The sequence below is a fragment of the Anabrus simplex genome, chromosome 13, assembly GCF_040414725.1.
Source record: "Anabrus simplex isolate iqAnaSimp1 chromosome 13, ASM4041472v1, whole genome shotgun sequence".
NCBI lineage: Eukaryota > Metazoa > Arthropoda > Insecta > Orthoptera > Tettigoniidae > Anabrus > Anabrus simplex.
This window is the reverse complement of record NC_090277.1, coordinates 24021746-24048834: the sequence shown is the minus strand read 5'-3', so window position 1 is coordinate 24048834 and position 27089 is coordinate 24021746. Positions and strand designations below refer to the sequence as shown.

The 27089-nt window shown below is 37.4% G+C and overlaps 1 protein-coding gene across 4 annotated transcripts in view; it reads right to left on the bottom strand.

Annotated features, from left to right (window-relative positions):
- Window positions 1–883: 883 nt before the first annotated feature.
- Window positions 884–27089, bottom strand: part of LOC136884706 (zinc finger protein 85) — a 417693-nt gene continuing 391487 nt past the window's right edge. For all 4 annotated transcript variants that reach the window (XR_010861415.2, XM_067156985.2, XM_067156986.2 and 1 more), the window contains one exon: window positions 884–2611. Coding sequence is in view for 3 of the 4 variants with exons in the window: in XM_067156985.2 (XP_067013086.2) it covers window positions 1465–2611 (1147 nt within the window). In the remaining variant the exon portion in view is untranslated. The remainder of the gene's footprint in view (window positions 2612–27089) is intronic.

Here is a 27089-nt window from a genome sequence, read left to right as displayed (position 1 = left end):
TTAAGCAGTGGTCTTGAACGCATCTGTAAATTTTGGCTTTCGTGTACAGTTTTCTAAACGTCTGCTGAAAACCAAAGCATCATAAATTCGACTTACCTCACATAATACTGAACGTTAGTAGATTTTGTTATTGTACAACGTACGAAATACGAAGCTGAAGTGTTGGCAGAAATCTAAAAATCATTTTAAAGGAATAGTTAACTGAAAGTGTTTTAAATAATTTGTAATGGACCTTTGGCTGAGCTCGCTTACAGGACTTCCGCGTTTTACATTGTCTTGGCCTGTTGTAAATTCCTCTTTTATAGACTTACGCAAATATAACAGAAAACTGGAATTTTCCAAACGGGAATACAATGGGTTGAATGAATGCTGTGAATGTATACCGACACTTTTTCAGTTTTGCGTGTTTTTTTATCATTGTACATGCTACGTTTCGAAACTAAAAAGTAATGGCTTAACAATTTTCTAAATCAGTGTCACAATTGCCGCATCAACGGGAAAATCTCGTACAAAACCAAAATTATTTTCATGGTTGTACAGCTGCCTTACCTGAATTGATTGGATAAACGGAAAACGGCTAACGACTGTACAAGAAGCACGTCAACATCATCAAAATACTTAGAGCTATTGAAATAATTACTATGCAATGACAAATTTTTCAAGGATATGAAATTAATTAAAATCAATAAAATGTATTATAAAATGCCAGACTCTCACGGAAATGTAAGTGGAGATCTAGAGAGAGATATTACGTATAAACTGTTGGAGTATTGAGTAATTCTGACGATGTGTGCTTTAACGGCCAATTTACACATCAAAATTCGGGTGAGAATAACTAAAATTCACATGAATCAAAACGTCTGCAGCATTTATTCATGGCAGATGTTAATTTTAATGTTGGATATGTGGACTGGAATGTGTAACGAGTGTAAATTTGCTAAGACAGGTTAATGCTCTAAACTGAAGAGCAATTTATAATAGTTTCAAAACTTCTACAGAATTAAATATATCCAGGATTATATAAGTTGTATTAATTTTCTCACAATTGAAGAATCCACCCATTTAAGAATTCATGTGTGCCTACTGGGGACAGTACTGTCATCAAATGTTCTGAAGCACACCTTGCATTACAAAGTAAAGTTCTATAAAAGGAAGCACCTGACGTCCGAAATTATCCAGTCACAAAATCTGAGTGTATATTCCAAGTGAAATACATGACATGTTCAATAATTGTTGTAAGCTTCCTCTACGATACTTTCACACACACCCCAACGGGAAATATCGCTGCATGCTTTACAGGAAGTTTCTCGAAGTTAGTTCTGAATTGTATACCTGTTCTTGATGAGATATGTGTATTGATGGTACAGTCAGAATAACTGTAATATCACATAGGATGGAACAGCAGTATATATCTGTAATTTGTAGGATAGGTTATGTAAATGACAAAAGCAGTATTGTGATCGCTTATGTGTATAGCATTCCTTTAGTGTGTGTTAAAATATGGGCTTTGAGAACACTGCGACGAGCAAACTTCGAGCCACATACATCACACGTGAAGCGCTTAACACCAGAATGAGTTGCCATGTGAACACGAAGACCTCTTCTATGATTAAAGCTACGCTTGCATTTCTGGCATTGGAAGTACCTCTCTTCGGTGTGTGTCTTGACATGATAAATAAGAGCACCGCGCTGCTTAAAAGTAGCTTTGCATACTTCACAACAGTACGGCCTCTCTCCAGTGTGTACCCGCATATGGCCTTGAAGAGCACAACTTTGAGTGAATTTACGATCGCAGTATTTACATTGGTAGGGCTTTTCTCCCGTATGAGTATACATATGCGTTCGTAGTGTACTTCGATGGTTAAAAGTACTACTGCACAGTTTACACTGGTATGGTCCATTCTGGGAATGTACTGTCATGTGTGTTCGCAGATGACACTTCTGTGTAAACGACTTCTTGCAATCATCACATTTAAATCGTCGCTCACCACTGTGTGTTACCGTGTGAGATTTCAAGTGACAATTCTGAGAAAACGACTTCTCGCATACGTCACAAGAATATGGCTTCATACCAGAGTGCTGCAGCATATGAGTTAACAGCGTTGTTCGTAGGGCAAAAGTACGACTGCACTCATTGCAGGAGTAAGATCGTTCACCAGTATGGATTTTCATGTGGGATTGGAGGGTCGTCTTCAGTGCGAACGTGCTGTTGCATTCGTTACAGGTAAATTTTCTTAGGTTAGAGTGAGTCACCATATGAGTTTGCAAGTTACTTTTGTAGAAGAATTTCTTGTTGCATACTTTACAACAAAACGGCCGTCTTCGGTTATGAGTAGTCTTGTGGGCTTTCAAACTCTTAGAATGCTTAAACGTCTTATCGCAATGTTTGCATTTGTATGGCCTTTCTTCAGAATGACCAAACATGTGTGATTTTAAACTATTTTTATGACAGAATGTAGAACTGCAAATAGTACACGTGTATAACGTAACTATTGAGTGAGTTATCATATGTCTTTTCATATGAAACTTATCAGAAAACATAATACTGCACACATCACAGCGAAATGCACTTCCTCCAGTATCCATGGTTAATCCTCCAACATTCCCCACACTGAAATACACATACAACTTATTTTAATTACGGAATAAGAAAGATCTAGTTTCCATATTCTAAATTCATTTATTGATTCATCATAAATTACACTACAAATAAAATTTACTTCTTATTACTTAAAATTCAGGAATTAACCTTGTAGTGACCTTCATTTTATCTACTCGGTTTCCTATCAGATTTAATCACTTATTTTATTGTAAATTAACTGAGTAAAGCTGGACGTAAGTAGTGTGACTAGCTATATATTACCTAACATTAATTGTGCCTACTTTGCCCTTTCATGTTATATACACCTGATCAATATATTATTTCATATTACGTTTTGCGTATTTTATTTTAAAACTGAAAATATAATTCTAACTTTTAATACCTTTGATAATTCGGTCATTATAAAATAGCTCGTGTTAACTCTGTTGGCTTTACTGTACTTCAACTGGCTAGAACACCCATGTATGAATTACACTACAACTACGCTGATAATATTAAATTACTCTGCACAGATACTGATATTCGGACTTATCGGATTGAGACATAACTATTGTGGTGTTATAAAACCAGACTTACATCGTTTTGATATTAGTAATCATGCAGATAATAATTCTTATAATCTTCCGCTAGTTAACAAAAGCGTTCAAGTCACAATGAAAGATGAACGTTGTGGAAATATTATAGGTACAACTCTAGACACTAAATGTAATAGTATTTTAACTGTTAATGATTTAGTCATCCAAAAATTGAAAGGCGTTAAAATATTATGAATGAACTATGTGTAGAAAATTATACCACTTGTATATATAATCAGCATGTTTTACAATTGCAGATGGCCGTTATTAGAAGAAAAGCATCAGGTTCATACACAATTAATAAAGAAGCTCACAAAATGAAGATAATAAAAGTTTTGTTATTCCACATTCTACTGATATTCTAGCATGGGGCACAGCAGCATTGATAAGTATTCATTCACATAAGACCGTGGAAAAGGCTTACATTTTGTGTGTATATTAAGCTAGTAAACGTTGATTAAAATATGTGTGTGAATATAAAAGTAGAATTATGTACATTGCAGTGTACATTTGAAAAAATGTGCTACTCCCTTTAAGTCTGTGTAAAAACTTACCTGTGTGTAAATATTAAGCCAGAAGACATTGAATAACAAGAGTGAAATTATAAAAGTAAGAATATGTACTTTGCAATACACATTTGAAAAATGTGCTAGCCACACTAAGAATGTGTGAAAAGCTTACATATATTATTAAGCTACAAAACATGAATTTATAAGAATCTAGTGTGAAAATAAGCACTATAAAAAGTTATGTACTTTGTAGTATACAATATATTTGAAAGGTAGCCACTGTTGCTTTATGTATCTGTCCAAATTAATCAGTAAAATTCGTCTGTAGTTTTCAAAAATGTATGGAGCCCTCCCCGTATTGAACCTCAGCATCCTCTTCCTCATCCTCACCCTTAGATTCCTCATCCTCAGCCTTAGATTCCTCATCTTCCTCTTCATCCTCTGCCTCCCCTCCTCCTCGTCTTCCTCCTCAGCCCTAGCCTCAATCAACCTGCACCTCAATTTGCACCTTGATTCAGCCTTGCACCTCAATTTTCATCTTAACTTCCATCTCATATCATGCCAATTTAGGTTTTAACCTCAATTTGCATCTCAGCTAGCATGTCAATTTTCATCGTAACTCAGCCTTGAACCTCAACTTGCTGAAGACCTAGCGAGGTACTAGTGAAGATCAGGTGTGTCTGGTGAGGATCTAGTGAGGGGTAGGTGAGGATCAGGTAAGGAGCAGCTCTATTAGCCTGGGTGGTGTTAAGCCCTACTCTTAACCAAGGTGTAAGCCCTGACTCTTAGCTAGTGTGATCCTCAACCATTATCTATGGTCTCTGAGCCCCTGCTCTTATCTAAGGTGTAAGCCTCTGCTATAGTGTGACCCCCTGCTCTTAGGTAAGGTGTGAGACCTGCCAGGGAGTGAGCCCCCACTTTCAGCCAAGTTGTAAGCCCCAACAGGGTTTGAGCCCCCAAATTTAACTAGGGCGTGAGCTTCACCAGGGTGCTGGTAACAATATTCACGGGACGGCACTGTCTCAGGAAGACTGGGATATTGCCACACACGGGCCGCTACGGATAGGGAAGACCTCCGTAATCTCCGCAGGATTGTGGTGGATCATGTTTTATCTGCAGTACACATTAGAGTTTCAGTCGGTCACAGACTAACAAAGCGAACTGAAACTAAATCGATTACTTGAGGGACAGCTCCGAGCCAGGCGTGCTGTAGCGTTCATGCCACTAACGTCAAAATCGCTGCCATCTGCGACTAGAGTGGGTCAAGCTAGAGCTCACTTAAGGGGGGAGCGGAGATTTGTTGTGTTCTCAGATGAGAGCCGTTTCTGACTTCTTTCCAGTGATGGCCGTAGGTTGGCAAGGGGGAGGCCAGGTGATCCCTCGGAAACAAGCTATCTGCAGCGTGGACACAGTAGACCTACCCCAGGAGTTATGGTCTGGAGAGCGATTTCCGTTGACAGCACACCCGTCGTTATCCCAAGAACGTTGATATCTGATTTGTACATCACACTAGTGACTGAACCGTTTGCGTTGCCATTCATTTGCAATATTCAAAGGGGTGTTATCCAACAGGATAATGCTCGCCACCTTACCACTACTGTCACCCAGCGTGCTCCACAGAATTTGGACCAGTTGCCTTTCGCTGCAAGATCACCTGACTTTTCGCCCATTGAGCACGTATGGGACATTATAGGACGACTTCATCCAATATCAGCATTAACCGTCGCTGATGACAATGAGCAAGTGCAATAGGCGTGGAACTCCATTCCACAAAAGGACATATGGCACCAGTGTGATACAATGCGAGCACGTTTACATGCCTGCATTCAAAATCATGGCGACTACAATCGTCACATGTCTTCTCGCACATACTTGAACCTGTGACCCGGAAACTTTAGTCAAATAACTGTGTTACCTAGACAACTGCTTAGCCTGAATAGAATTACACTCCTTGGTCTTGGGATTTCATTTTACTCCAGTGTAAATTACAGTGTAATATGTATTATAATAGATGTCTGAAGAGAACAAAGAGATTTTATTTCAACAGTTGCCTTTATTTTCCTTTAACGGCAACCAAATGCAGGTAAAGATACTGCATCAATTACCGAAGCTATTGCACCATCAGTGACACTTGTTCCTCTTGGTAGGTAACACCTTCAACACCTGAGGGCAAAGAAAGCCATCAGGGATATGCTGAAATATCTGGGGAAAACTTGATTTTCAAGTCTATTAACAGATGTCATTACATTCGGTTTTGGGGTGCCCCCTAAGTGCTTCCAATAAACTTCATCTGTAAGATAAAGCGTTAACCGTCTCCCATAATGTCGAAAAATACAGATCGGGGTGAGGGTGTTGTTTATTGGAATATTTTGTTTTTATACATGTAGTATACAAAAGTTGATATCCTATAACATAATTAGAAAAGATGCAGTAAAAGCAGAAATAAAGCAGAGTCTGGGAAACCCCATTAACCAAATTTAATCCTTAAATGTTTTAGGAATTGAGCAGAGAAAGAAAGGCCTTAGTTGAGTGTTAGAAAAATTATAGTAAGAAATGGATCATAAAAAGAAGAGCCTTCTCAGCAATGTAATATAGGTCCATGGTACATCCCGGAAACACAACACCCCCATAGTGAGGGTCACAAAGTAGTCAGCCTCAGTCCGACATCTCAAATGAATATTACATTATCAAAACACAATTGAAATAGGATACGATGATAACACTGAGCCTACCCTTAAATCCCCAAATTCGTTTTCTTCAGCTCTTATTAGTGTACTACAAAATGTACACGTGCTTCGCTACAGTATTCTACACTGTAAAAGGATCATCATCATTTCTCCTTATCAAGCTCTGCCGGGTCGGGGTATTTATGGCACTTCACCTTCTTCTTTCCTTCCACCATTCCTGTTCCAGTCTAAATTTCGTCTTCATATGCCACTCTTCACTGATTCAATCCACCTTCTTCTAGGTCTTACTATTGCTCTCTTGCACTCGCTCTTTGCCTCCAGCATCTGTCTTGGAATTTTATTTCTCCATCCTCTTTACATGTTCAAAGTTTATCATCATCATCATCATCAATCAATCACTACTGATCAGCATTTAGGGCAGTCGCCCAGTTGGCAGATTCCCTATCTGTTGTTTTCCTAGCCTTTTCTTAAATGATCGCAAAGAAATTGGAAAATTATTGAACATTTCCCTTAGTAAGTTATTACAATCCCTAACTCACCTTCCTATAAAAGAATATTTGCCCCAATTTGCCGTCTTGAATTCCAACTTTATCTTCATATTGTGATCTTTCGTACTTTTAAAGACACCTTTCAAACTTATTCGTCTGCTGATGTCCTCCCATGCCATCTCTCCACTAACAGCTCGGACCATACCACTTAGTCGAGCAGCTCGTCTTCTTTCTCCCAAGTCTTACCAGCCCAAACTTTGCAACATTTTTCTAACGCTACTCTTTTGCCGGAAAATCACCCAGAACAAATCGAGCTGCTTTTCTTTGTTTTTTCCAGTTCTTGAATCATGTAATTCTGGTGAGGGTATCATACACTGGAACCATACTCTAGTTGGGGTCTTACCAGAGACTTATATGCCCTCTCCTTTACATCCCTACTACAACTCCTAAATACCGTCATAAATACCCTTCAACTCTCCCATTTAGCTTCCCTATCTCTACTTTCTATCGAAAAATCTTTATTTCTCACTATATTTCCTTGTCTTCCCTATCATATTACTTAGAAATGTCATCTCACTGGCTTGAATTCTACTCTCTTGCCTGCTAGTCAAAGTCTCAGCTGCATAAATCGGTATGGGTACACAGTACATTTTGTACATTATCTCTTTACTTTCCTTGGTACTTCTTTTCTCCAAACAAGTTTTCTTACACTTTAGTTGAATGCATTACTCTGCTGTACCCTCCTGCTAATTTCCATGTCCATGCTAGCATTTTGCATTAATTCACTTCCAAGGTATTTAATGCTGTCCACAATTTCCAGACTCTGACATCCAATTTTCACAGTGCCTTATTTCTGCCTTTCCCTCTCGACATCGCCATAGTCTTGCTTTAGTCTGTACTGATTTTCATGCCATATTTCTCTATTTTCTCGTTTAGTAAAACTAGTTGTTGTTGCACTTCATTGCCATTCTTTCCCCAGATCACATCATCATCTGCAAATATTAGTCCCTTCATCTCTTTATCTCCATTGGCTTCCTTTGTTACCTTTAGAATTTTGCCTATGACCTTAATAAACAAAAGTGGTGACACAACAGACCCTGTCTTAGTGCAGTCTTATCCCTAAACCATTCTGTCTTTCCTATTAGGTCAATACTCTTCTAACACAGTTGTTATATATTGCTTGCACCGTTTCTAATATTTCTCTTCTGAGTCTCTTTTTAACGATGGTTTCCCAAACCTTCACTCTGGGTACACAACCATATGTCTCTTCTTTATCTATGAAAGTCACGACCAGATCCTTTCCATATTAACAGTACTCTTCCAACAGCTGTCTAATGCTAAAGATTGGGTCCACCGTACATCTTCCACTCCGGAGGCCGTATTGTTCCTCCTATAACTCTCCTTCAATCTTTCTTCTAACATCCTTTCCAGTATTTTAAATACTTGCAATATAAGTGTGATTCCTACATAGTTACCACAAACTTTCTTGTCCCCTTTCTTAAACACTGGTATTATTATCCCTTTTTCCAGCCTTCTGGTACACATTTGTGTTTTCACATACACTTTCATAGTCAGTACAAGCATTGCATAGGCCTACCAGCAGGTCCAGCAGCTTTTATCAATTCCACACTGATTTCATCCATGCATGTTGCTTTTCGAATCTTCAACTTTTGTACCCCTAACTCCACCTCCCTCATTGTTATATCATCCTCTCTTGCTGAGTCCTCACACTGTATTGCTTCTATCTCCCGTGTAAAGTTGTTCATATTTAATACCTTTTCAAAATACTCATTCCAACTTCCCTTTATCTCTTCTGGGTGTGTTAACATTTCCCCACCTTCCTTTATTCATGAGCTTTGTGGTAACTCTTTATATCCTCTTACTTCTTATAAATCCATAAAGCATCCATCTATTGCCACTTACATCCGCTTCCATTTCTTGTGTAAATTCTTCCCAACTCATCTTCTCTTCTCTTACCACCTTCTTACCACTCATTTTGCTGTTGTGATACTTCCTTTTGCTTTCTTCTGTTTGATCTCAGTTCCATTCTCGCCCGGCTGTCTTCTTTTCTTTGACCACATTCCTCACGTCCTCATTCCACCATGGTGTCTCCTTTTCTTTCACTCTTGTAGATGTCCTGCCGCAAGCACTCTCTGCTGCACTAACAAATAACTTTTTATAATTGGCCGACAACTCTACTACATTTTCCAATTCAGTAACTCAGATGTGTTGCTTCAATCTCTCCTGAAAATCTTCCCGTACATTTCATCCTTCAGTTTCCATACTTTTATTTTGCTGTCTCTTATCTCTTTTAGTTTTTCCACTTTTCCCAACCGTAATTTTGCCACCACAATTCTACGGTCCCCTTCAAATGCTTTTCCTGGTAAAGCTGTCACATCCATCAACTTCCTGCTTTTTGTGCCTTCCACCAACAGGAAGTGAATTACTGATAGTGTTCATCTGTCACCCCAACAATATCTCGTAATTTCCGCGCTGTATTTCTTTCGAGTTCATGTATTCCCCACTATAAGAACATTCCTTTCAAAGTCCACCAGTTCCTCTCTGCGATTCTTTTTCCCTTATTCGGATGGTCCAAAGACTTCTTTCTTTCCTGGTCTCTCCTTTCTGACCGGTGCATTCAGATCTCCCATAATAATCACTTCCACATCTGAAATTTCTCTTTCAACTTTCTCCAAGAATCCTTTAATACCTTCTTCCCTGTTTGCCGTCTGTGATGCATATACAGTACTTGTATGAAGTCCATCACTTTATTCTTCATCTTTAGTCTATTCTGTCACTGACACATTCTACCACTTCAGCATAATCCTCCAATTCCTTCGAAATAATTAGTCCCACTCCCTTTATTGCCTCTTGGCTACCACTCCAGTAAAACGTGCATCCTTTCCTCAATTTCTACCTTCCGTTACCTTTCCATTTCACATCACGCAGCGGCATTATTTCCACCTTCTCCATGAAATCTACTACTTCTTCCGCCTTTCTGTCACTGTCACAAAATTTACTATTGCTATCATAATGTAGGTTACTGGTTGCCCATTTCTCACAGTTCCCCCAGTACACTGAGAACTACACGTCGCTTTAAGCAGGGGACGCCCTAACCTTCTCTGAGGTTGATTTCCTAGTATCATACCATGTATAGGCTATTATTACGACGGGGTCGCTTCACCCAAAAGGTATTTTATACCTACTGCCAGGTGACTGTATATGGATATCGAAGTAAATTACTGTACACCCAATGGATAAGATGTCTTCAATTGCATTTTCTTTAGCGTTATCCAATAAACAGCATGGGGAGCTCCTCATACATTGTTTCCAATGGTAGGTGTGAGCTGGGGAGTTGTGATGACGGCAGGCTCTTTTGCCTACTGCCATTCACAATAGGGTGGGGACATTTTCATTAAAATAGAAGGCACCGTGTCTACAGTGCGATCACAATCGATTTGGGAAGTTTTCATTCTTACCTACTTCCTAACACAATCGGGTAGGGGAATTTTGAAGAAAATGGCATTCTCCCTAGCCTTCTGCCAGTCAAATTGAGAAGGGAATTATTCATTACAATGGTAGGCCTTCGTTACAAATGCCAGTTACCCAAGAGTTGGAGAAGGACCCCATTCCCACTGCCAGTCAAAGTAGATGTGGGGTGTATTGATTAAAAGAGCAGATTCCCTACTAATGACAGTCACTATCGATTTGCAAATTATTAATTATAATGGTGGACACACACTTTCTGGATCGCTACTCACTGAATATATATATAGATCGACACACACGAGTATATGCATGTTTACAATATTCCAGACCTTCATTATTAGATTAACTGCTGCTAATCGGAATGTAATATCGACAAAAGATTGCGCCATAAGATGCCACTTATTGCGATCGAAATAGTTGATCCATTCGCATTTTCTCGTACCTCGTGTATATATATATATGTATGTATATATATACATGCGTGTGTGTGGGTTAGATTCAGTTAGAAACGTTGAATAGGGAGAAATTTGGGTAAGACTTTCACACCTGCATTACTTTTTGGATGCAAATGTTACAGCAAGAAACAAAGTTGTAGACCACTCCAAATTGAGCCAAGATTATGCCACCCGCTTTGTGACAAGACTGACTGTTTATAGACACGAAACAAAAGTCTGCATTGTTATTGAAACTGCCTCCATATTTTGATAATTTCCAGGGTAAAAAGTTATAAATTTAAACATCCTGGAATGTTTCCGTCAGTTACAGGCTAAAACCTATAATTTTTCTGTAACTAAATTCTCAACCCCGCCTGGCAAATTATGCCATATCTTGATTTGGGGAGAGGAGTAAAAGTGAGAATTTTCTCGAAACTAAAGGTAAAATATATGCAGATGATCATTATAGCACCTGAAATGGATACTTGAACGAAAATTTTGCCTAAATAGTCAATGTACAGTCAAACAGTCATTACCATTTTATTTTTATAGGTAAATATAATAACAATACTTCAACCCCTATTTATCTTCTTTCAAGCCCCCTTAAGTGGATTTTCTAAAACTAAAAGTACGTGATTTTTCATTTTTAAGTAAGTTTTCAAACACCAACATAGCTTTTCGTACAAGCCCCGTCGCTAGCCTGCTCGCTGAGTCTCGTGTGTCGCCGTTACACCTGAGGCGCCAGCAAATTCTTCTTTCGTATGCTGCAAATTTGCCACAGATGCCGCTTCATCCAAGATATTCCTTGCGTATTCAACTATGTCAACAGTTTGCTCTATGCTGCTTGTTCTCGAGCAATGCGGCCGGTTGGAATACGCTTGGAGATCAGTCACAGATTGCTTCTTGTACCTTCGTTCCTTGCCTTGTCAGACAACGAAGTGGGATACCTCCGTGGGTAGTACTACATCCTGAAATAACCCAGGATCTGCATACTGGCCCGAAGGAAAATGAACACTAATTTGACAGGCGAGGGACTCCTTGAATATAACTTGGTGAACAGAATGGAATTCGATGGGAAGCTATCAGTGTTAATGAGGCTTATAGAAGAAAGAAAGTAGAACTGGCTGAGTCAGCAAAGAGGATGCATGCGGATGTCCGTTTTTCGCTTGTATCCAGGTTCAGCTGTCGTGTGCACGGATGGCTCGAGAACAGACATTAATGTGGACTGTGCATTCGTTGTCAACACTGATAGGTTCCTTTTTGCTCTCTCGTAAACCTGTAGTATGTACACAGCAGAGCTGTATGCTAAGTGTGAAGCTCTGCGCTACGCACTGTCTGATGAGCGCCGATACATTTTTGTGTGAGCTGACTCCCTGAGTTCGCTCCATTTTATTGATACCTGTTTCCCTCAGCATCCTCTGGTGCAGCGGATCCGGGACCTACTGGCTGAGTGTTCGGATGCCGGCACCAGAATCACGTATTATGGGTGTAGAGGGAAACTATTTAGCAGATAAGACTGCCAAGGAGGCATTAACACTGCCCCCGTTGCCTTACAAGGTTCCACTCCTCTTCTAAATAAGCTGAGAGCGGTAAAAGGTACAACGAAGGTACGGAGGACTTACCTTCGGGCTTCTCGGAGGGAAGCAGGGGTATTATGTCGTCTTCGGATCGGCCACGGTATCCTGACGCACTCCCATTTACTGAAAGACCCCTCCGGTGTGTACTTGCGGCGATCATCTTACCGTGGTACACATCCTTACAAAGTGCGTGGACCTGGTCGATCTGCACCGTAGTCTAAAACTCCCGTGTATCACCTCCCTCATCCTGGGCGATGACGAGCAGTCCGCAGAACTCGTCATCAGTTTTATGATGGACAGTGGTCTTTTTTCTCGTGTTTAATATTGTTCTTATCTTAGTGTATTTTTGTCGACTGAGCTTTTCTACCATTCACTCTATTGTAGTTCGTGTTGCGCATTTTAAAGTGTTATTTTAACTCATAACATGAGTTATATGTATATATATCTGACTGTCCAGGCAATGCCTTATTCCATTATTACCTCTATTTTCTATCCTTTTAGTAGAAATAAGGCATTGCGAATTAGATCCACTGATTGTTTTAATCTCAATCATTTTTTCATCACCATTTCTTTTAAACTCTAGTCAGTGGATGCATTTTAATCCTTTAAAATTTTAATTTCTTTACTTATCTCATGTCGTCCATCTCGTACCATTAGGGCGGATGACCTTCGATGTTAGGCCCCTTTAAACAACAAGCATCATCACGAAACCACATGTGCCGACTGCAGCTGTTCTTTTATTTTACCCCGTTGTTATTATTTGCAACACCCCCTAACAAAGATTGTAGAATGACGTTCTGAAGAGAACGTCATAGGGAAGTGCGCACCAAGACAAATAAAAAAGTAGCAAATAAAGCAAAAACAGAAAATAACATCTCAAAAAGTAAATAAGAGAGCGAGGAAACAAGGAAGAGTGCAGGACCTTACCCATAAAATAAGGTTAGATGTGGGGATCATTAGGAACTGCGAGGGACAACACTCAAATGACACCAACATTAAAATTTAAAAATTAATATATACTTAAAAGAAAATTAATTTGTACTGTACCATTACGTTACGATTGACGTCAGTTTACATGAATATACATCGGAAGAAAAATGGCGCAGATCAGCTTCAAGCGTTAAGAATGCACGGAATAACTTTTTGTGACAAGTTGACCGCAATTAGGAGGCAGTGCCTGGCGAGATGGAAAGAGATCTCTATGAGAAATGAACCATTATACGTAAAAAAAATTGAAAAACGGTCTATTATTATCTACTTTGGCAAGAAGAGTTTTCGTCGTAAACGGACTGTGAATTGCGATTACTTGACCAGAAGATTAGCTGACATAATCAATATAACCATAATAGGAGCCATACGAAGGAAGAATCCAGAAACAAACTACTGGAAAATACATAAAAACGGCAGGGAAACACGCATAATAGATTTCAAATACTGTACGGAAGAAGAGGTGTTGGGATACGGCATTCGTAAATAAGGCCTACACTGACTTAATAAACGGCCAAATTTTCATCAAATTATACGTATTGCCCATTGATAAGATTTAAAGAACATTATTCAGACAACATAAAAAAAGACCAAGGAAGAGCCAGTTTATGAAAATAAAATTGAATCTGAGCAGTATCTTTAGAGGAAAAGAAATATAAATACAGTTAGAGAAAGTACTTGGAAAAGCTCTATATACTGAAAATTAAGATGTATTCTATCAATTTAATATTGTCTTTTCGTTGCATGGAAATTGGACACGAAATGGAGCTAGCCTAAAGCGATGGAGGGAGGCTGACCAGATCATCGTAAGCTCAAGCCTGAAGACCTAGAGATCCAGCATGACGTGATCCAGTGCAAGGCTGAGCGTTCCGAGATGCCGTGACGAGGAAGAAGAAAGCAGAGTCGGACATAACATGGCCAGAGATAAGTAACGTTCTAGTAAATTTAACTATAAAGTATTTCATTTGGTGTAGTATAATTGTAGGAATGCTGAAATGCCAAAGATATGACCTGTTTGTGCCATTGTGTGAATTCTAAGGCATATGCCGGAGAAATTAACCACAGATACGTATTATTTATGTGTAGTAATATACTGCCGTGCTCATAAGTTTGATATGAGGTTAATGTGAGCAGTATCGGGAAGAGAATTCATGTTTTTTTGAACCTATATGCTTACGAGAACGTCATATATTAAACTAGGCAAGGCTAAGATAGTGAAGTGCAGTATAATAATAATAAACCTAGGCTACCCAATGACCAGATTGAATAACTAGGCCATATATCGTCTACATTTACGATGAGTTGAAATAAACAGTAGCAGCTTGCGGTGTTTTGAGTAGATATTTAAGTAAAAGGAATGTTTTACTGCGACGTGGTAGACATTACGTGGAATCTGAGTAGAGATATTGTTGTATGCGGAGGAATCGCAGTAATTAAATGCATAAATGATAATATGTTGTTGGAGATTTGAGATGTTGAATAGGTATTGTGTAAGTAAATGAGTGATGGAAATAGGTGCGAATTTATGCTTAGCTACAGTTATGTTGCGATTGAAAATGAGGCAAGCAGTGAAATTAAGGCCTAGATACGTGAATATATTAAGTGTAGCAATGAGATTAGATGGTCTATTGGTTGAATTTATATGGAATATGGAGATAGGTGGATCGTAATTTACATGTATTTGAAGTGCATATAGAATAGAGATATAGTCGCCTAGTAATATATTCGTCTCACATATGAATATATAGCAGTGGAGCACGCGTTAACGTGAAAATGGTAAAATTAGTAGGCAGTAGAAGGAGTAATTTTAATTGAAAATACACATAATAATTAATCGGTCGGTACGATTCTAACAGGTCATGACGGTTGAAGAACATGGCGATGGCATTCGTAAATGAAGATATTTAATTTTATTTTTGGCACACATTTTTAATATATAAGGATGTTGGAATTAATATTTATGGTTAGGATTAATTTTTTTTTAGATATTTAAAATGGCATTTTGAAGCCATATTTGGAAAGAGTTACTTATCTCATGCCATAAACAAGTCAATACGCAAATTCCCAAACCAATTCCAAAGAGTTGTGCAAATAGACCTAAAGGAAAGAAAGACCACTCCCTCCTTTAATAAAGAGTAAATCCTAGTTGTCCCCATATTGAAATAAAATGATGAAGTGTGGTCACGCAACGAAATAATAATTGCCCAGATGAATTAAAGATACCTGCCCAATTTTAATTATGTCAATTCGTCAATTTTAGTTGTCAAGAAAAATAATATGTGATTTTTTTTTGATTTACTTTCCTCTATTACCAAAGATGATCATTATTTTGTTAATTATAATATTGGCATGCTAATAAATTAGTTTTAAGTTTATTCTAGCGTTTATTTTCAAAGGTAGAGATAGGAAGATTAGTTGTAAGGATACATTTAGGCTGATATTTCGGAATCATGATATTTAAAGGCTTATATTAATTCTACGGTAGGATTTCGGAGTAAATGAGTAACACATTGAACTATACACCCTCTTCAACGGAACTTGCGAAGGTAAATAGTATTGTTGAATATATATAGATGTTTTTACCCTGAGATATTGACTTAATATGGACATGCAACCACCGCGTTTGATTGGTATATCCATCCCCGATTTCGCATAGTTAATTAGCAACATGTAAGTGGAAATATTGCACGGGCAACATCATATTAAATTAGTACTACAACTTGAGGTGAAGTATGAGGAAGTACAACGCGATGGTGATACCTATATTTTTATCAGTCCAACCTGGACCTTGGTTAGAATTAGGACTTCGAGGCCACCAAAGGTTGCATTAAATATGACGTCCCGAACGTGAGGCAAGTTTGAAGAGGTCGGATGAATAATTAGATTCTGGATATACAGAAATTTGATAACTTGATTATGGAGTGAATCCTGAGGATGAGATATGGATGTTAGGCTTGGACATATGTCATATGATGCCGTAGCGTCGAGCAAGTCTGAAAAGAAGGACGAATTGAGGAATGAGAATGGTTTCAAGAGAACGATACCGGGGTTGTTGAATTAAATCTTGGACCACAGTCATGAAATTTATTCGAAGAAGGAGACGATGCCTGATAGTTTATGAACTTAGGTATGGCATGCGACGCAGAATGGATTGATAGCCATGAAGATTAAGGAAGAGAGGGCTTAACTAATGGAGAAATTTATATTTTTGGATGGAGAAGAAGAAGGTAGCAAGAAATTTGATGCGGAGTCTCGCAATATTTGACAGTCTCGTGGAAGGAGAAAGTCTACTGTATATATATTTAGGTTACTTTAAGGAATTTGATGCATGAGTGATGATGAGGGAAGAGTTTTATAACGCAAGTTTCATATTATTGATTTTATATATATGATTAGGTGGATACGACATAAATATAATTAAAATTGGGCATATAGGTCAAGGTTTGGATTTGCGTATGACTTGTATAGGTTGTCATGGCTGAGTTACGATGGTCTGGGTTAGTCTTTCCCAGTTAAACAAGAAAGTACAAAGTAAACTTTGAAGTATTTATAATAATAGATATAGTTATAAGTCTGATAGACTATTTTATGTTGATATTTGATGATTGGTTGGTTGAAGTTGAGGGATAAATAGAGAATTAGGGTTATATATAACATAACTGGAATTATAGAGCATTTTAAGTGGAATATCAAAAAAAATGTCGAACTTAGCTCAATTAAAATCACAATTTGAGGATTATAAGAAAGAAATTGAGGAGGAGAACAGGAAGAGAGATGAAGTAATACAGAAAACCAAGGAAGAGCAATTAGGGATTTTTGAAGTGTTTAGACAGATAGCTGAAGAAAATAGGAAGCAAAATGAGAAGCTGCTCCAGGACATGATTAAAAGTCAGGAGGAGAAACAACAACAGGCGAATGAAGAAAATAGGAAGCAAAGTGAGAAGCTGCTCCAGGAGATGATTAAAAATCAGGAGGAGAGACAACAACAGATGGCTGAAGAAATTAGGAAACAAAATGAAGAAATTAGGAAGCAGAATGAAGAAAATAAGAACCAGATGGCTGAAGAAATTAGGAAACAAAATGAAGAAATTAGGAAGCAGAATGAAGAAAATAGGAACCAGATGACTGAAGAAATTAGGAAACAGAATGAAGAAATTAGGAAGCAGAATGAAGAAAATAGGAACCAGATGGCTGAAGAAATTAGGAAACAGAATGAAGAAAATAGGAAGCAGAATGAAGAAAATAGGAAGCAGAATGAAGAAAACATTAACAGACTGGAAGGAAAGCTCTTGGAAAGGATGAATGAGAAAAATGAGGAATTTCAGAAAATAATCAACGGACAGGATGAGAAACAAAAGCAAATGATTGAAGGAAAACTTCAAGAATTCATTAACAGGCAAGAAGAAAAACAGCAGGAAACAATGAAGGAAGTGAAAGAAGCTGTAAGGATGGAAATGGAAAAAGTCGGAAGTGAAATGACACAAATTAAAGTGGATATTGACGTTTTACGTAAGGATATGACAGGGATTATGGAAAATAAGAATCCAGAGGTAAATAAAGAGATAAATAAAGTTATGGAAGAATTGGCAGAAAGCAGAAATGTTATTCAAAAGTTGAAAATGGAAGAGATGAAGAGTATAACGGATAATTTGGAGAGTTTGAGGATAAATTCCACAGAAAGAATTAACAAATTGAATGAAGCAATCGAAACAACGAATAAATCAGTGGAAGTAAATATCATTCTGGCAAGAGAGCAGGTGTCAGATAAAATTAAAATAATACAAGAAGAAGCTGAACGGAATAAAAATGAAACTGACAGCAGAATCAGCAGAACGGAGAGAGAATTACATACGATTCGTAAGGAAATTCAGGAAATGAGAATAGAGAACCGAACAACAAGGCCTAATGTCATGAGAACAGTAGAAATTCAGGCTTGTGATAGGGAAACAACGCCAGCAAGGACTACGGATTCAAGCCAAGGTATTAATGGAAGTTCGATGGGGAACGGAAATGGTAATAATGGAAGTCCAGCAATAATAAATATAATTAAAACCATCGAGGATAAGCCAAAACATTTTAATAATACTGCAAGTTTATCCCCAAAACGATTTTTGAGGGAGATGGAGGATTATTTTCGGGATAATAACGTTCCAAACGAGAAACGACTCAAAGTAATTGAAAAACATTTAGATGCTAACCCAAGTATTTGGTACCAGGCATTTAAGTACAGTTTCCACGAATATGAGGATTTTAAAACGGCATTTTTAAGGAAATATTGGAGTCCGGAAGTACAACAGCAGCTTAGAATGGAATTGTATTCACGAAAATTCGCTGTTGCCGGTCAGACAAGATATAGTGACTATTTTGCTTTCCAATTTCAGCGTTTTCAGGATTTGGATTATGCACCCAGTGAATTGGAAGCTATTAAAACTATTCAAAGCCAACTTCCACCTGAAATACAAAGATTATTGGCGACCTCGAATGTTCAAACGGCGATTGAAATGGAAGATAGGCTGAGACAAATTGACATGACGACTTCTCATCCCACGAGTAGGTTAATACGTAGTATGGGAAATGAAGAGTCAATCAATGTAATAGCCCATGAGAATTACGAAATTAACAAACGAAGAGGACAAAGAGACGTGGCTAGGAACCAGGAGATGGATGAAAGAAAAGAGATGAGAGGATACCAACGTCAAAGAGATCAAGAATATCGACGGACATATCAGACGGATGGAAGATATGTGCCATATGACAGGCAAAGTAACAGATATACAAGAAACAGAAATATGATCCGAAGAAGGAATTATTACGGAGGAAGAGGTGGACGGAACTTCAGAGAAAGGGAGTTCGGAAATAGAAGATATGCCCAGGAGCAGAAAGAAGACTTGAGAAATCAAGAAAAATGGAAGCAAGCAATTAAAGACAAGGAGATTGTTGGAGATATCGAGGGCGCAGAGAGTTTAGAGCTCCAACAATATAAAAATTCGGAAGCAGGGAAACGTCATCTTAACCCGAATGCACAGAATTTCAATACAGGGTTAGACGTTCCTGAGAGAAGAAAAACGACAATTTTGAATTAGATCATGAGGAAAATGGTAATAGAGGAAAGAAAACGGATAACAAAATTATAAGTTGGATCCATACGCAGCAAATATCAAGTAGTATTACCGGGAAAATCAGGAACAATCCTTAAATAATATACCGGACATATGCGGAAAGGAAGGATGCATTAATTCAGAATGTCAAACAGATGGAGAAGACGAGATTGTTTAGAAAGAAATACATAAAGTAATTGCAAAGTCAACAGTTATGAAATGAAGTACGGAGAAGGAAGTTGAGTAACGTAAAGGTCCATTTATTATACGAATGGAAGCATAGTATAAATATATTGTGACCAACATATTTAAAAAATGAGTGGGAGGAGAAAATGTACCATTACGTTACGATTGACGTCAGTTTACATGAATATACATCGGAAGAAAAATGGCGCAGATCAGCTTCAAGCGTTAAGAATGCACGGAATAACTTTTTGTGACAAGTTGACCGCAATTAGGAGGCAGTGCCTGGCGAGATGGAAAGAGATCTCTATGAGAAATGAACCATTATACGTAAAAAAAATTGAAAAACGGTCTATTATTATCTACTTTGGCAAGAAGAGTTTTCGTCGTAAACGGACTGTGAATTGCGATTACTTGACCAGAAGATTAGCTGACATAATCAATATAACCATAATAGGAGCCATACGAAGGAAGAATCCAGAAACAAACTACTGGAAAATACATAAAAACGGCAGGGAAACACGCATAATAGATTTCAAATACTGTACGGAAGAAGAGGTGTTGGGATACGGCATTCGTAAATAAGGCCTACACTGACTTAATAAACGGCCAAATTTTCATCAAATTATACGTATTGCCCATTGATAAGATTTAAAGAACATTATTCAGACAACATAAAAAAAGACCAAGGAAGAGCCAGTTTATGAAAATAAAATTGAATCTGAGCAGTATCTTTAGAGGAAAAGAAATATAAATACAGTTAGAGAAAGTACTTGGAAAAGCTCTATATACAGAAAATTAAGATGTATTCTATCAATTTAATATTGTCTTTTCGTTGCATGGAAATTGGACACGAAATGGAGCTAGCCTAAAGCGATGGAGGGAGGCTGACCAGATCATCGTAAGCTCAAGCCTGAAGACCTAGAGATCCAGCATGACGTGATCCAGTGCAAGGCTGAGCGTTCCGAGATGCCGTGACGAGGAAGAAGAAAGCAGAGTCGGACATAACATGGCCAGAGATAAGTAACGTTCTAGTAAATTTAACTATAAAGTATTTCATTTGGTGTAGTATAATTGTAGGAATGCTGAAATGCCAAAGATATGACCTGTTTGTGCCATTGTGTGAATTCTAAGGCATATGCCGGAGAAATTAACCACAGATACGTATTATTTATGTGTAGTAATATACTGCCGTGCTCATAAGTTTGATATGAGGTTAATGTGAGCAGTATCGGGAAGAGAATTCATGTTTTTTTGAACCTATATGCTTACGAGAACGTCATATATTAAACTAGGCAAGGCTAAGATAGTGAAGTGCAGTATAATAATAATAAACCTAGGCTACCCAATGACCAGATTGAATAACTAGGCCATATATCGTCTACATTTACGATGAGTTGAAATAAACAGTAGCAGCTTGCGGTGTTTTGAGTAGATATTTAAGTAAAAGGAATGTTTTACTGCGACGTGGTAGACATTACGTGGAATCTGAGTAGAGATATTGTTGTATGCGGAGGAATCGCAGTAATTAAATGCATAAATGATAATATGTTGTTGGAGATTTGAGATGTTGAATAGGTATTGTGTAAGTAAATGAGTGATGGAAATAGGTGCGAATTTATGCTTAGCTACAGTTATGTTGCGATTGAAAATGAGGCAAGCAGTGAAATTAAGGCCTAGATACGTGAATATATTAAGTGTAGCAATGAGATTAGATGGTCTATTGGTTGAATTTATATGGAATATGGAGATAGATGGATCGTAATTTACATGTATTTGAAGTGCATATAGAATAGAGATATAGTCGCCTAGTAATATATTCGTCTCACATATGAATATATAGCAGTGGAGCACGCGTTAACGTGAAAATGGTAAAATTAGTAGGCAGTAGAAGGAGTAATTTTAATTGAAAATACACATAATAATTAATCGGTCGGTACGATTCTAACAGGTCATGACGGTTGAAGAACATGGCGATGGCATTCGTAAATGAAGATATTTAATTTTATTTTTGGCACACATTTTTAATATATAAGGATGTTGGAATTAATATTTATGGTTAGGATTAATTTTTTTTTAGATATTTAAAATGGCATTTTGAAGCCATATTTGGAAAGAGTTACTTATCTCATGCCATAAACAAGTCAATACGCAAATTCCCAAACCAATTCCAAAGAGTTGTGCAAATAGACCTAAAGGAAAGAAAGACCACTCCCTCCTTTAATAAAGAGTAAATCCTAGTTGTCCCCATATTGAAATAAAATGATGAAGTGTGGTCACGCAACGAAATAATAATTGCCCAGATGAATTAAAGATACCTGCCCAATTTTAATTATGTCAATTCGTCAATTTTAGTTGTCAAGAAAAATAATATGTGATTTTTTTTGATTTACTTTCCTCTATTACCAAAGATGATCATTATTTTGTTAATTATAATATTGGCATGCTAATAAATTAGTTTTAAGTTTATTCTAGCGTTTATTTTCAAAGGTAGAGATAGGAAGATTAGTTGTAAGGATACATTTAGGCTGATATTTCGGAATCATGATATTTAAAGGCTTATATTAATTCTACGGTAGGATTTCGGAGTAAATGAGTAACACATTGAACTATACACCCTCTTCAACGGAACTTGCGAAGGTAAATAGTATTGTTGAATATATAGAGATGTTTTTACCCTGAGATATTGACTTAATATGGACATGCAACCACCGCGTTTGATTGGTATATCCATCCCCGATTTCGCATAGTTAATTAGCAACATGTAAGTGGAAATATTGCACGGGCAACATCATATTAAATTAGTACTACAACTTGAGGTGAAGTATGAGGAAGTACAACGCGATGGTGATACCTATATTTTTATCAGTCCAACCTGGACCTTGGTTAGAATTAGGACTTCGAGGCCACCAAAGGTTGCATTAAATATGACGTCCCGAACGTGAGGCAAGTTTGAAGAGGTCGGATGAATAATTAGATTCTGGATATACAGAAATTTGATAACTTGATTATGGAGTGAATCCTGAGGATGAGATATGGATGTTAGGCTTGGACATATGTCATATGATGCCGTAGCGTCGAGCAAGTCTGAAAAGAAGGACGAATTGAGGAATGAGAATGGTTTCAAGAGAACGATACCGGGGTTGTTGAATTAAATCTTGGACCACAGTCATGAAAAATTATTCGAAGAAGGAGACGATGCCTGATAGTTTATGAACTTAGGTATGGCATGCGACGCAGAATGGATTGATAGCCATGAAGATTAAGGAAGAGAGGGCTTAACTAATGGAGAAATTTATATTTTTGGATGGAGAAGAAGAAGGTAGCAAGAAATTTGATGCGGAGTCTCGCAATATTTGACAGTCTCGTGGAAGGAGAAAGTCTACTGTATATATATTTAGGTTACTTTAAGGAATTTGATGCATGAGTGATGATGAGGGAAGAGTTTTATAACGCAAGTTTCATATTATTGATTTTATATATATGATTAGGTGGATACGACATAAATATAATTAAAATTGGGCATATAGGTCAAGGTTTGGATTTGCGTATGACTTGTATAGGTTGTCATGGCTGAGTTACGATGGTCTGGGTTAGTCTTTCCCAGTTAAACAAGAAAGTACAAAGTAAACTTTGAAGTATTTATAATAATAGATATAGTTATAAGTCTGATAGACTATTTTATGTTGATATTTGATGATTGGTTGGTTGAAGTTGAGGGATAAATAGAGAATTAGGGTTATATATAACATAACTGGAATTATAGAGCATTTTAAGTGGAATATCAAAAAAAATGTCGAACTTAGCTCAATTAAAATCACAATTTGAGGATTATAAGAAAGAAATTGAGGAGGAGAACAGGAAGAGAGATGAAGTAATACAGAAAACCAAGGAAGAGCAATTAGGGATTCTTGAAGTGTTTAGACAGATAGCTGAAGAAAATAGGAAGCAAAATGAGAAGCTGCTCCAGGACATGATTAAAAGTCAGGAGGAGAAACAACAACAGGCGAATGAAGAAAATAGGAAGCAAAGTGAGAAGCTGCTCCAGGAGATGATTAAAAATCAGGAGGAGAGACAACAACAGATGGCTGAAGAAATTAGGAAACAAAATGAAGAAATTAGGAAGCAGAATGAAGAAAATAAGAACCAGATGGCTGAAGAAATTAGGAAACAAAATGAAGAAATTAGGAAGCAGAATGAAGAAAATAGGAACCAGATGACTGAAGAAATTAGGAAACAGAATGAAGAAATTAGGAAGCAGAATGAAGAAAATAGGAACCAGATGGCTGAAGAAATTAGGAAACAGAATGAAGAAAATAGGAAGCAGAATGAAGAAAATAGGAAGCAGAATGAAGAAAACATTAACAGACTGGAAGGAAAGCTCTTGGAAAGGATGAATGAGAAAAATGAGGAATTTCAGAAAATAATCAACGGACAGGATGAGAAACAAAAGCAAATGATTGAAGGAAAACTTCAAGAATTCATTAACAGGCAAGAAGAAAAACAGCAGGAAACAATGAAGGAAGTGAAAGAAGCTGTAAGGATGGAAATGGAAAAAGTCGGAAGTGAAATGACACAAATTAAAGTGGATATTGACGTTTTACGTAAGGATATGACAGGGATTATGGAAAATAAGAATCCAGAGGTAAATAAAGAGATAAATAAAGTTATGGAAGAATTGGCAGAAAGCAGAAATGTTATTCAAAAGTTGAAAATGGAAGAGATGAAGAGTATAACGGATAATTTGGAGAGTTTGAGGATAAATTCCACAGAAAGAATTAACAAATTGAATGAAGCAATCGAAACAACGAATAAATCAGTGGAAGTAAATATCATTCTGGCAAGAGAGCAGGTGTCAGATAAAATTAAAATAATACAAGAAGAAGCTGAACGGAATAAAAATGAAACTGACAGCAGAATCAGCAGAACGGAGAGAGAATTACATACGATTCGTAAGGAAATTCAGGAAATGAGAATAGAGAACCGAACAACAAGGCCTAATGTCATGAGAACAGTAGAAATTCAGGCTTGTGATAGGGAAACAACGCCAGCAAGGACTACGGATTCAAGCCAAGGTATTAATGGAAGTTCGATGGGGAACGGAAATGGTAATAATGGAAGTCCAGCAATAATAAATATAATTAAAACCATCGAGGATAAGCCAAAACATTTTAATAATACTGCAAGTTTATCCCCAAAACGATTTTTGAGGGAGATGGAGGATTATTTTCGGGATAATAACGTTCCAAACGAGAAACGACTCAAAGTAATTGAAAAACATTTAGATGCTAACCCAAGTATTTGGTACCAGGCATTTAAGTACAGTTTCCACGAATATGAGGATTTTAAAACGGCATTTTTAAGGAAATATTGGAGTCCGGAAGTACAACAGCAGCTTAGAATGGAATTGTATTCACGAAAATTCGCTGTTGCCGGTCAGACAAGATATAGTGACTATTTTGCTTTCCAATTTCAGCGTTTTCAGGATTTGGATTATGCACCCAGTGAATTGGAAGCTATTAAAACTATTCAAAGCCAACTTCCACCTGAAATACAAAGATTATTGGCGACCTCGAATGTTCAAACGGCGATTGAAATGGAAGATAGGCTGAGACAAATTGACATGACGACTTCTCATCCCACGAGTAGGTTAATACGTAGTATGGGAAATGAAGAGTCAATCAATGTAATAGCCCATGAGAATTACGAAATTAACAAACGAAGAGGACAAAGAGACGTGGCTAGGAACCAGGAGATGGATGAAAGAAAAGAGATGAGAGGATACCAACGTCAAAGAGATCAAGAATATCGACGGACATATCAGATGGATGGAAGATATGTGCCATATGACAGGCAAAGTAACAGATATACAAGAAACAGAAATATGATCCGAAGAAGGAATTATTACGGAGGAAGAGGTGGACGGAACTTCAGAGAAAGGGAGTTCGGAAATAGAAGATATGCCCAGGAGCAGAAAGAAGACTTGAGAAATCAAGAAAAATGGAAGCAAGCAATTAAAGACAAGGAGATTGTTGGAGATATCGAGGGCGCAGAGAGTTTAGAGCTCCAACAATATAAAAATTCGGAAGCAGGGAAACGTCATCTTAACCCGAATGCACAGAATTTCAATACAGGGTTAGACGTTCCTGAGAGAAGAAAAACGACAATTTTGAATTAGATCATGAGGAAAATGGTAATAGAGGAAAGAAAACGGATAACAAAATTATAAGTTGGATCCATACGCAGCAAATATCAAGTAGTATTACCGGGAAAATCAGGAACAATCCTTAAATAATATACCGGACATATGCGGAAAGGAAGGATGCATTAATTCAGAATGTCAAACAGATGGAGAAGACGAGATTGTTTAGAAAGAAATACATAAAGTAATTGCAAAGTCAACAGTTATGAAATGAAGTACGGAGAAGGAAGTTGAGTAACGTAAAGGTCCATTTATTATACGAATGGAAGCATAGTATAAATATATTGTGACCAACATATTTAAAAAATGAGTGGGAGGAGAAAATGTACCATTACGTTACGATTGACGTCAGTTTACATGAATATACATCGGAAGAAAAATGGCGCAGATCAGCTTCAAGCGTTAAGAATGCACGGAATAACTTTTTGTGACAAGTTGACCGCAATTAGGAGGCAGTGCCTGGCGAGATGGAAAGAGATCTCTATGAGAAATGAACCATTATACGTAAAAAAAATTGAAAAACGGTCTATTATTATCTACTTTGGCAAGAAGAGTTTTCGTCGTAAACGGACTGTGAATTGCGATTACTTGACCAGAAGATTAGCTGACATAATCAATATAACCATAATAGGAGCCATACGAAGGAAGAATCCAGAAACAAACTACTGGAAAATACATAAAAACGGCAGGGAAACACGCATAATAGATTTCAAATACTGTACGGAAGAAGAGGTGTTGGGATACGGCATTCGTAAATAAGGCCTACACTGACTTAATAAACGGCCAAATTTTCATCAAATTATACGTATTGCCCATTGATAAGATTTAAAGAACATTATTCAGACAACATAAAAAAAGACCAAGGAAGAGCCAGTTTATGAAAATAAAATTGAATCTGAGCAGTATCTTTAGAGGAAAAGAAATATAAATACAGTTAGAGAAAGTACTTGGAAAAGCTCTATATACTGAAAATTAAGATGTATTCTATCAATTTAATATTGTCTTTTCGTTGCATGGAAATTGGACACGAAATGGAGCTAGCCTAAAGCGATGGAGGGAGGCTGACCAGATCATCGTAAGCTCAAGCCTGAAGACCTAGAGATCCAGCATGACGTGATCCAGTGCAAGGCTGAGCGTTCCGAGATGCCGTGACGAGGAAGAAGAAAGCAGAGTCGGACATAACATGGCCAGAGATAAGTAACGTTCTAGTAAATTTAACTATAAAGTATTTCATTTGGTGTAGTATAATTGTAGGAAT